At 40.4% G+C, this 12,416-nt stretch overlaps 2 protein-coding genes across 7 annotated transcripts in view; both read left to right on the top strand.

The window, feature by feature from the left end:
• The window catches only part of RABGEF1 (RAB guanine nucleotide exchange factor 1), a 64,546-nt gene extending 61,594 nt beyond the window's left edge, over window positions 1–2,952 (top strand). For 2 of the 4 annotated variants that reach the window (XM_032605438.1, XM_032605436.1), the window contains exon 9: window positions 390–2,916. In XM_032605438.1, the coding sequence (XP_032461329.1) occupies window positions 390–788 (399 nt within the window). In that variant the 3' untranslated portion in view covers window positions 789–2,916. Of the gene's footprint in view, window positions 1–389 lie in introns of all 4 variants that reach the window. The other 2 variants (XM_032605437.1, XM_032605439.1) reach the window with 1 other exon arrangement.
• An 8,264-nt stretch (window positions 2,953–11,216) lies between these two features.
• The window catches only part of TMEM248 (transmembrane protein 248), a 32,179-nt gene continuing 30,979 nt past the window's right edge, over window positions 11,217–12,416 (top strand). The window contains exon 1 of one of the 3 annotated variants that reach the window (XM_032606016.1): window positions 11,217–11,287. The gene's annotated coding sequence lies outside the window, so the exon portion shown is untranslated. Of the gene's footprint in view, window positions 11,576–12,416 lie in introns of all 3 variants that reach the window. The other 2 variants (XM_032606017.1, XM_032606015.1) reach the window with 2 other exon arrangements.

Here is a 12,416-nt window from a genome sequence, read left to right on the forward strand (position 1 = left end):
GACCTCAAGGAACCACACAGGAAACTCTGTGATAACCATTGCAGAACAAATACTGAAGGTGCCTCTTCAAATATTTCACTCTGTACAAGACCCTAGGACCTGCGAACAACCCAAGGAGAGGACGGAATTTCTGACAGACTCGATGGAGATGACAATTAGATTTAATTTTTTTTTTTTTTTAAGGAAGAAATGTATTATTGCAGATGGGAGTATAAAGGAAACAACATGAGTGGCTGTGAAAGTCCATGGAGGCTCATGAGATTATTTTATCGACTTTTGATTCTGTTTTAAATTCTCCATAATAAAAAGATTTTTAACGTTCTATTTGAATATTTGTAGCTTTCCTCATAGAACTATAATAAATAACATTCTCTTCTTTATATTTATAGTGTTGTGCCGTGGCTTTCATTGAGAAATTAGACGCTCAATCTTTGAATTTAAGTCAGGAAGATTTTGATCGATACATGTCTGGCCAGACTTCTCCCAGGAAGCAGGAATCTGAGAATTGGTCTCCTGATGCTTGCTTAGGTGTTAAGCAGATGTATAAGAATTTGGATCTCCTGTCTCAATTGAATGAACGGCAGGAAAGGATTATGAATGAAGCCAAGAAGCTTGAGAAAGACCTAATAGATTGGACGGATGGAATCGCAAAAGAGGTTCAAGACATTGTTGAGAAATACCCGCTTGAAATTAGGCCCCCAAATCAGTCTTTAGCGTCTATTGACTCTGAAAATGTTGAAAATGATAAACTTCCTCCACCATTGCAACCTCAAGTTTATGCAGGATGATGAAAATTTCCATGGATAGTATTTATTTGAGCCTAAATTATAGCCAGCCCTTACTACAGTCCACTGATTGGGGTCTAGAGTATAACTTAATTGCTTATAAATATCAGAGCATTTTTAAAGGTACAGTTTGTGGGGATTGTTTTGTTCATTTTGTTTTGTTTTTCCTGTCTGGGGAGACTTAGTAAAAAAAGTACTATTTATTTGAGTCACTGAATAGATTCATTTAAGACTTGTTTGAAAGTTTTGTCTGCAGATCTGTTTTTTCTCCATGATTTTCCTACGTGCTTTCTCTGTGGCATTCAGTGTGTTTTGGATTTAGTTAAATAATTGCCTTTTAAAGGATAAAACAAATGAATGCTACAAAAATGTATGTTTAAGAAAATACAACGGTACCACTGTTCTACAGTTTAAAATAATTTTATAATTGTAAAGATAGAAGATATATTGCTAAGTAAATATGTAAAATTGTAAATATGTAAAAAAAAGGAATGGTGTCTGCTGTGCATGGCATTTCATGTGTAAATTTTTTTTTTTTTTAGTTTAAAATGAAGTATATTGAATGTTTGCCTTTAACACCATTTTATTTGGTTTGCCCCACTAAAATGAATCTAGAAGTATTTAGACATACTCCCCTAAAATGTTAACTCCATCGTTACAATGTGTTAGCCCTAACTTCGAGGTCCTGTACAGTCAGAGAATGTGACACTGTTGAGGTCGAGGATATTTTTTAGGTCATGTAAAGTTACTGAAGTAACTTGTCACTTGAAGGCTGAACCATGCTTTCGGCACCTCTTTCCTCCTTTCATTCAGCAAATATTTACTGAGCTCTTGGTAAGGGAGGTGGCCCTGGGTCTGGGTCAGAAGACGACTGAATAGGTCTCTGCAGATGAGAGCTGACGGGGAATCCCTCTGAGCTTTAAAGTGCAGGGGGGCCTTTCTGCCTCCATGGTGTAATTTTGATTTTATGGACAACCCAGACACACATCATATAAGCCTCTTTCAGGATTTCTCAACCTCAGTACTATTTGGAGCCTGAGGACTTTTTTGATTGAGTGCCGCCCCACGCATTGTAGGGTGTTTAGCGGTGTCCCCGGCCTCTACACCCACTAGATGCTAGTAGCAACCCCCACCCCCAGTTGTGAAAAATCATCTCCAGACATTGCCAAATGTCTCCTGGGGGACCGAATTGCCCCCAGTTAGGAACTACTGATCTACTTTGTAAGCAAAGGAGTTTTCCTCCTGGTGGGTAATATGATGTAACCAAAGAAATGCACAGTATAACGTGAACTGATAGCTTATTCAGTGAGGCTTTACAGCCCCTAGCAGCGTGGAACCTTTTCTAATCCTAATGGAACCTTTCATAACCTAAATACACCATTATGATCCTCCTTGCATTCAGTGATTTCTACAGATTCTCAGTGTACCTGTGAAACTGTAATTCCCAGGGCACCATTTTTGAACAAGATCACATCACACAAGCAGTTAAGAAAGCTTCCTTTGCTTTTCCAGTATGTTTCTAATGGTGTACCACAAATCTGTAGTGCAGTAGTTTTGGAATAAAACTGGGGTGGGTATAAAACTTTTTACCCTTTACTTAAATTAACATATAAAATCCATCACGTTGACACATCTATTGTCCTAAAGCACTGAAGACATGAAGCAGTTAACTGAGTCAGCTGATAGCCAAGCTGACTTGGAATGTAATGAGTTACCATCAAATACAGGGAGAATCTGCTCATAGAAACCTGGGCCCAGATGGTCTTCGTAGAAAGCTTTCCTCTTTTTTCTTTTCTATGTACTTTCTAGGTGCTAATCCAGGTATAAACACTCTTAATTCTCCTGGGAATATACCGTTCTTTTAGTCGTTGTACATTATGTTTGTTAAATAAAATGCATATCAGCCTCCCCAAAAAGCTGTCTTCTCTAGACTTCTTACCTATGTTTAAAGTAAATCGTTGAACTGTTTTTTTGTATATATCTCATATTGGTTGAGTTCTTCATATTTGGACTCTTATTTCTCTTAAGTCAGCATCAGTACTATGGCCAGAGTTTGTTTTCTCAACAAGAAAGTATTGATATTTTATGTACTATAAATGTGATTAGAATAAACTTTTGGAACAGAAGTCCTTATCAATAAAGTTTCCTGATCCATTCCTCTTCCAAATAGGTTAATTCTTGGTTCTTCTTGGTTAGGAAAATATACATTATTAGTATTCTCATGTTATAAAGGTTTCCCTTTTAAGCCACAGCCATCATTATCATACTTAAAAATGAAACAGACATTAAATTAATTAAAATTAAGAACAAGAGAAGGATATTTGCTGTCACTACAATTAGCCTTTTTCTGATGCAGTCAGAGAAAGGCACTCAGTCTTCAGACAGAAATAAAGGGGGTTAATCTAATCAATATACAGTTATTGTAGCATGGTGTTTGAGGACATGGACTCCAGCTAAAAGGCTTGGATTTGGTTTTGAATTTAGACTCTGCCACTTACTTATTAGCTCTTTGGCCGTGGGCAAGCCTCTCATGTTTCACATTCCTCATCTGTGAAATGGGGGTAATAATGGTACCTGCTTCAAAGGGTTGTGAGGATTAAATGACTTAGAACAGTACCTAGCAATGCTAAGTGCTCAAGTGATCGCTGTTACTTGTACATGACTTTTTTTTTTTTACATCTTTATTGGAGTATAATTGCTTTACAATGGTGTGTTAGTTTCTGCTTTATAACAAAGTGAATCAGTTATACATATACATATGTTCCCATATCTCTTCCCTCTTGCGTCTCCCTCCCTCCCAGCCTCCCTATCCCACCCCTCCAGGTGGTCACAAAGCACCGAGCTGATCTCCTTGTGCTATGCGGCTGCTTCCCACTAGCTATCTACCTTACGTTTGGTAGTGTGTATATGTCCATGCCACTCTCTCACTTTATCCCAGCTTACCCTTCCCTCTCCCCGTATCCTCAAGTCCATTCTCTAGTAGGTCTGTGTCTTTATTCCTGTCTTACCCCTAGGTTCTTCATGACATTTGTTTTTCTTAAATTCCATATATATGTGTTAGCATACGGTATCTGTCTTTCCCTTTCTGACTTACTTCACATGACTTATATGTAGAAAACCTAAGAACTGATACTGAAACTTTACTAAATTTTACTAAAGTGGTGAGATAAGAAATACTAAAATAGCCATCAAAAGTAACTAAAAAATGACTTTTCTATATTCTCATTACTAGCCAGTTAGCAAATTATAATGGGAAAATTTTATTCACAATAGAAACAAATATAAATCACCTATAAGTAACAAGAGCTTTTAGCATTTATATGAAACAAAATTACAAAATTGAGTGAGAAACAAAAGAATAAACATACACAGGGCTTGTGCCCAGAAGTTCCCTGCACTTGGACTTTAATGCTCTATCTTTGCCATTTTGGAATTCTAAATTTTATCTTTGAGTTTGTGCTTTCAAGTGAAGCCTGATGGGACAGTGGAGCCTAATGGGGGCTTGGAGTCCAACTCATGCACAGTCCTGTCTCCCCCTCCTCAAACCCCAGGCTAGGTTCTTGGTCTCCCTGCTCCCACCCTGTGGACACTCTAGCCAAGGCCTGGGCACTCAGGAATGGTTGGGGCTGGGTGTGCATGCCTGTGGTGTCTTGGGCCAGGGCATGAAGGTGCATCTGGCTGATAGCTAGCTGGCCATTTGGGAGGGGGTTGGGGGTGAGGACAAACCTCTCGGCCACCCCTGATTCAGCATGCTCCTTGGAGAAAAGCCTGAATCCAGGACTGGGGAAGGAGAGAAACAAATGAGAAAGTCCCAGCAAAACAAAGATACAAGGAAGAAATAAGGGGACTTCCCTGGTGGCGCAGTGGATAAGACTCCGCGCTTCCAATACAGGGGGCCCGAGTTAGATCCCTGGTCGGGGAACTAGATCCCACATGCATGCCGCAACTAAGAGTTCACATGCCACAACTAAGGAGCCCACGTGCCACAACTAAAGAGCCAGCAAGCCACAACTAAGAGCCCTGGAGCCGCAACTAAGGGGCCTGCCTGCCTCAAGACCCAGCACAAATAAATAAATAAATAAATAAAATCTTAAAAAAAAAAAAAAAAAACAAATGGAAATATTAGAACTGAAAACTACAACAACTGAAATTTTTAAAAAAACCAAAACCTCACGGATAGGCTACATATCAGAAGGGAGATGACAGTGAAATGAATTTGTGAACTGAAGATAGATCAATAGAAATTACCCAATCTGCTAAACACAAAATAGACTGAAATTAAAAAGTGATAGCCTCGGGGGCCTCCGGGACAATAATGAGAGATCTAGCATTCTTGTCATCGGAGTCCCAGAAGGAGAGAAGAAGAAGTCTATGGCTAAAAAAATATTAAAATAAATAGTGTCTGAAAGTTTACCAAATTTGGCCAAAGGCATAAACCTATAGATTCAAGAAGCTGAGTGAACTGCAAACAAGATAACCCAAAGAAATCCATGCAAAGACACATCACAAACTTCTCCAAATTAAAGGCAAACAAATCTTAAAAGTAGTTAGCAAGGACACATTACCTATAACGGAGCAATGACTTGCATGACATTGGATTTCTCATCAGAAACCATGGTGCCTAGAAGGAGATGCTGACAATGATGTGGAGAAAGTGAATCACTCATACAATCCTGATGGAAATCTAATATGGTAAAACTACTCTGGAAAATAGTTAACTTCTTATAAACCAAACATGTAATTATCATACAACCCACCAGCTGCATTGTTGGACTTTTATCCCAGAGAAGTGAAAACTTACATTCACACAAAGGCATATACACAAATGCTCATCGCGCCTTTATTCATGTTAACTCCAAACTGGAAACAATCCAAATATCCTTCAACAGATGAATGATTAAACAAAGTGTGGTACTTTCATACAATGGAACACTATTCAGTAATAAAAAGAATGAACTACGATTAAAACTCCTGGATGGATCTCAAAGGATATATACTGAGTGGAAAAAAAACAATCTCAGGGGGTTACATATTGTATGAGTCAATTATACATATAATTTTTAAAATATATAATTTTAAATGACAGTTATAGAGATGGGAACAGATTAGTGGTTTACAGGGATTCAGAATAGGGTGAGAAGGGAGTCTGAATGTGATAAGAGAGCAGCACAATGGATTCTTTGGTGTGGAATCGATTCTGTGTCTTGTCTGCAGGGGTGATTACACAAATGTACACATGTGATAAAAATTGCCTAGAGCTAAACCACGATATTAGGCAAAACTGGTGAAATCTGTAAAAAAACAGTGTATTGTTGCAGTGTAAATTTCCTGGTTGTGGTATTGTACCATAGTTATTGCAAGACATTACCATTGGAGGGATCTATTATTTCTTACTCCTACATGTGAATCAGTGATGATCTCAAAATAAAAAGTTTAATTTTTTAAAATCTAAAATCATGTAGAAAAATGCTAAATGCCCATCAGGTGATGAATGGATAAACAAAATGGTATATCCATTTCAATGGAATACTATTTGGCCCATAAAAAAGAATGAAATACTAATACATTCTACAGCATTGATAACTTTGGAAACATTTATGGTGAGGGAAAGAAGCCAGACATAAAATACCACATATTTCACAATATTCATATTGTATCAAATCATTTCACAATATTCATATTGTATCAAATCATCCACGTTGTACACCTTAAACTACACAATGTGATATGTCAATTATATCACCATTATAATCATCACGTTGTACACCTTTAAACTTACACAATGTGATATGTCAATTATATCACCATGGGGGAGAAAAGAAAGACAAATTACCAATACAAATATGAAAAAAAATTAAGTACTTTTTCAAACAATGAAAATGTAAGAAAATTCAAACATTTAAAATACAACAAAGGACATGAACAATTTCACCATTTAGACTTAAAAATGGACAACAGATGAAAATATTCAACCTCATTAATAATCAAAGAAAATAATTCAATGACAGAATTAATGTTTTTCTTGTCAAATCGGCAAAGGTGAACATCCTTACAGCAAATATAGCATTTTATGACTATGAATGTCCATGATGAAAGCACAAATTATAACATTTGCCAAGAGCAGATCAGGGCTGCGTTGTCAAGAGCCTTAAAAATCGTTTTACTTTTCTGGCACAATAATCCTATTTCTATAAAGCTATGCTAAGAAAAATAATTAAAAACAAAAATTTATATAAAATACTAAGTACAGAAGTTTAAAATATTCAGTGTTTAAAGTGTGTAGAGGGGGATGTTTTAATTAAAGAATAAGTATGAAGATAGCTATCCTTGCATAATATTAAGCATAGTTCCAAATTTGTTTTAAAATCCCAAGCAATGCTAGAGAAAAAAAAGAAATACAGTAAAATCTCATCAGTAGTTACCATTGGATTAGGGGATTACAGATGGTTTTAATTTTCCTTTTTAATGTTTTCTAAGTTTTCCTAACTTTATACAATACCATGGTTGTTTAGTCATCAGAAAACAGGAAAAAATTATTCTCATAGTATAAAAACAAAAGCTCGAAACCACTGCATGACACAGAATTGTAATAATACACATTAGCTCTTAAAGGGAGAAGTTTGTTTTAAAAGTGACACAGCTGTCTCTGAACAGGGTTTCCCAGGCAACCTCTTGGTGGTTGCCAATACAGAATGCCACCTCTAGGGGTGGAATCACCCTCTTGGAAGGTTCTGAGGCCTGCCCCTCTTTAAAAGAATAATGAGTTGTCTGCAGGGATAGGTATCTGGTTTAAATTTCCTCTACAGAAGTACGCACCTGCTGCATGGTTTCCCTGCCAGAAGAAAATTGCTTGTTCCCTTAATAAAAAGTCAATGAAGCTGAAAGAAATCTAGTTTCTTGGATTTGGAGTGGCAGCCAGAAGACTGGTAAGCATTCTTAAATATAGAGGAATCTCCTCTAAGCACTAAGAAGAGTCTGTCAGAAATAACCTGAAATTCTGGTGGCATCTGCTCTGGGTGGTGGACAGGCGGGATGCAGGAGGAGTCTGGTCATTTTCTCCTGATTTGGAAAGTGAGGGGGTGATGCACACGGTCACTATTTCAAGTGGAAACTTTCGCTTAGTACTTTGTAAATAAGAGTGACTCATTCTGAATTGAGCCCTTTCTGTGTGTTTAAGTGAACCAGTCAGTAGGGGGCTGGACGAGGTAGTCTGTGGAAGGGTCTTCCTTTAAACCATATTAATTCTCTGCCCTAAATATAGGTGGAGTCCAGGCTACATATATAGAACAGTGCTGGTGGGACTGTAAAAAGGCACATGTCCTGGACTTTGCCTTCAGCCTATTTACAACCCAGTAGAAATAGGAAGCTGTAAAAATATGAAAAGTCAAATAGCTCAAGACTTAAATGAGTGTAAGATACACCAAAAGTGACAAAGCACTTTTAAATGTGGATTTAACTGCCCAGTGGAGTAAGTGTAGCACCTCACATGTATTCAGCTGTTACGTACAAGGTACCCTTAAGCAAGCCTGTAAAATGTATTACTTCTTGAATGTGTCTAATAAACCTAGTCTAGCGGGAATAATAATAGGTAGCCTTAATCAGTGCTTAATACGGTGCTAGGCACTGTTCTAAGTGCTTCACCTAGAACAATACATTTAATCTTCTCAGGTACCCTGCGGGGAAGTATTACTATTACCCTGAGACACGAAAAGGAAGCTGATGCACAGAGATGTGTCTTGCCCGAGATCACAGAGCTGAAGTGGGAAGCCAGGATTCAAATCCAGGCCTCTAGCTCCAAAGCCCCACTCTTTTTAGTTTAGTTTTTTTTTTTTTTTTTTATTGTGGTAACAACACTTAACGTGATATCTATCCTTTCAACGTGAGATTTATCTTCCGAACAATTTTTTGTTAAATTTTGTATGTGATTGTTGACTCTAGGTGGTGTTGCACAGCAGATCTCTGGAAATTATTCTTCATCTTGCTTAACTGAAACTTTACGCCTATTGATGAATAACTCCCTATCTCCCATTTCCCCAGCCCCTGGTAACCTCCGTTTCCCATCTTCGATTTTATGAATTTGGCTCTTTTAGGTACCACCTGGAGGTAGAATCAGGCAGTACATGTCTTTTTGTGTCTGGCTTATTTCATTTAGCATAATGTCCTTAAGGTCCATCCATGTCCCATATTGCAGAACTTCCCTTTTTTAAAAAAATTTTTTTAAATTTATTTTATTGAAGTATAGTTGATTTACAGTGTTGTGTTAATTTCTACTGTACAGCAAAGCGATTCAGTCATACATATATATATACATTCTTTTTCATATTCTTTTCCATTGTGGTTTATCACAGGATATTGAATATAGTTCCTCGGGCTATATAGTAGGACCTTGTAGTTTATCTGTTTTATATATAATAGCTTGCACAGAATTTCCTTATTTTTTTAAGGCTGAGTAGCATTCCATCGTTTGTATACACATTTTCTTTGTTCATTCATTTGTCGGTGGACATTTAGGTTGTTTCCACGTCTCAGCGATTGTGAATAGTGCTGCAGTGAACACGGCAGTGCAGATATCTCTTCAATATCCTGATTCTGTTTTTTTAATATGTATACCCAGAAGTGCTGGATTACATGGTGGGTCTCTTTTTAATTCTTTGGAACCACCATACTGTTTTTCATAGCAGCCACCCCGTTTTACACCCGCACAGAGTTCCCACTTCAAAGCACCGTTTTATACCAACTCTCCCCAGAGAACTGAGAAGGGAGAGGATGGTAGGCATTGGTGCTTTAGACCTTGGGCTTCAGGAAGATAATGAGATTTTGAAGAGTTTTTATTAGAGAAAGTTGAAGATGAGAGAATTTTTTAAGTGGGACATGGCTGAGAGTTTCTTAGTTATTAGGCAATTAGGATTACAGCATTTCAAGCTGTAATATTTGATTCATGTTTTAAGAGAATTTGTCACTTTCAACCATAAATTTCCAGTCGACCATGGGATGGAGCCTTGAGTTTCTCACAGCCTAAAGCAGCGGTCAGAAAATATGGCCGGCAGCCAAATCTGGCCCACCACCTGCTTTTGTAAATAAAGTTTTATTAGAACACAGCCACTCCCATTCATTCTGTTGCTTTCATGCTGCATGGCATGAAAGACCCCACGGCCCGTAAAGCCTAATATATATATATATATATATATATATTTTTTTTTTTTTTTTTTTTTTTTCGGTACGCAGGCCTCCCACTGCTGTGGCCTCTCCCATTGTGGAGCACAGGCTCTGGACGCGCAGGCTCAGCGGCCATGGCTCATGGGCTTAGCCGCTCCGCGGCATGTGGGATCCTCCCGGACCAGGGCACGAACCCGTGTCACCTGCATCGGCAGGCGGACTCTCAACCACTGCGCCACCAGGGAAGCCCCTGTTTTATATATAGTAGTGTGTATATGTCGATCCCAATCTCCCAATTTATCCCTCCTCCCCGTTTTTTGTTTTTCTTAGCTATCTAGTAGATACAAAATTAAAATTTTAAGTTACACATAAAATATAAACAGTAACTTAAATTCATTAAATAGCTGTGTACCCATGAGCCTTTTTAAGATAGGGAACATTTCCATTACCTTTGAAGTGCCCTGTGTGCCCCTCCCCAATTCCATCATTTTAACACTTAACGTGAAGTTTGTGCATCTTTTCTCATGGTGCTTGTCAGAGTTCTACCAATTATGTATGCATCTCTAAACAATATGTCCATGAGATTAGCATGTTTTGGAATTTTATATAATGGAATTATGCTGCAATGAATCAGTTTGTGATTTGCTCCCTGAGGTTGAGCCCCCTTGTTGTGTCAGCTGTTCTCAATTATTTTCACAGCTCTTTTGTATTTGATTATTTATGAATATACCTAAGTCTAGGTTTACATTTGACTGTATGGGCGGTTTTTTTTTTCCCTCAGTTCTTCGTGTGTACAAATAGTGACGCTATAAACACTATTTGGTTTACTTGTACATATACGCAAGTGTTTCTCCAGGGTCACACATATTCTCCAGAGATGATGTGTATCTTCAAGCTTACCGGACAATGCCAAATTTATTTTACAAAATTATTTTAAATCATTTTACAAAATTATTTCATAATTTTGATTGTACCAAGCGATACTTTCATCAGCAGTGATTAATACAGGAGCAGAGAAACACACAGACACACACGCACACATCTTGCACTCACACCAGACACTAAACTCGCGCACAGATTCAGAGATCCAGGTATGTGCACCAACCACGGCCTTGTACATGATGCACACTGACACACACAGATCCACAAACGTGCACAACGCACGCACACTCTCACGACACCCTACTCACAAAGACACACAAAACGACGTCCCGCTCTCAACGCCCGCACGCACGCAGCCCACGTACTCACGCGCAAGCCCCCTCACGTGACCCAGCCAGGAGGCGTGGTCTCCGCCACCCGCGACTGAGGAGTCTTGTCCCGGCCGCGCCGCCGTCGGACGCCAGGTGTCGGGGGTTAAGGTGGCGTTGGCGGTGGTGTTTTTTTCTACCCGGAAACTACGACTGCCGGACCCGGACACCAACCCGTGTCGCGGCGGCGCGAGCCCGACTGGCTTCTGGTCTTCGCGTCGGCCCAGCGGAGCCGGACGCTGCCCCCGGCGCGGCGGGGAGGATGGTACCGAGCGGCCCCGGGCCCGCCGCGCGCCGCCGCGAGTGAGCTCCGAGCGGCCGCGGGCGTCCGGCGAGCAGCTGGCCCGGCCGGGCCCGGGGCGCGCCGCTGCCCACCGGGGCGGGGTGAGCCGGGGCGGGCGGCCCGGGGTTGGGGCTCGGCCGCGGCTGACCCGTGGCCGGGAGGGGACGACCTGGCCGGGTTTCTTCCTCACGTCTCGGGCTCCAGCCCCTGCCCCAGCCGCCTGTGGGGGTTGGCCCGGGTCTGGCCTGCTCTGTGGCCTCGGCGTGGTCGCCCGCCACTGGTGTTTGTCCACTCGCGTTCCCGGAGCCGGAGTTCCCTGGCCGCCCTCAAGATGGTGGGGCTTCTCACGTCTGGAGCAGAGCCCTGGATAATTTGGGTTTGGCACTGGGAACGTGTTGGTAGTTTGCCGTTTTTGAGTTTGGGTTGTGTTTGCGTTACTCCTCCGTTTGCAAAGGATACATATCTCAGAAAGAAGATGGGAGGGAGAGACTTGCGTATGTGCCGACACTTGAAATAGTGGTATTTTTTGTGTCAAGCTTGCTAAGTTTCCAGAGGTGGGGTGGATTATCATCTTCACTCATATTTTAATAAACTAAATTGTGTGGCGTCAAGATAATCTAGCGGCACGTAGTTGTACTTCCCTTGATAGGCACCACCCGGCATAAATCTACGCCTGTTGTGCTGTTTTGAATTGTGCAAACACCGTAAGCGGTGGACAGCTGGTGAGGGGGCCTTTGTTGAAAAATCCGACGTCTGTAGTTTAATTCTCAACTAGCAGATGACAGCCTTGGCTGAGTGTTGAATGATGAGCTTCTTTGCGGTCTGCTTGAAAGCAGGAAAGCTCCTGAATTGCTACTTTCCTGTGCCAGGTGAGCCCGCTCTGGGAGGTGGCGGGAGGCAGAACTCCAGGGTTGGTGATGACTGTTGGTTTGTCCCTATAGC

This window comes from Phocoena sinus, chromosome 15, assembly GCF_008692025.1.
Source record: "Phocoena sinus isolate mPhoSin1 chromosome 15, mPhoSin1.pri, whole genome shotgun sequence".
NCBI classification, from domain to species: Eukaryota; Metazoa; Chordata; class Mammalia; order Artiodactyla; family Phocoenidae; genus Phocoena; species Phocoena sinus.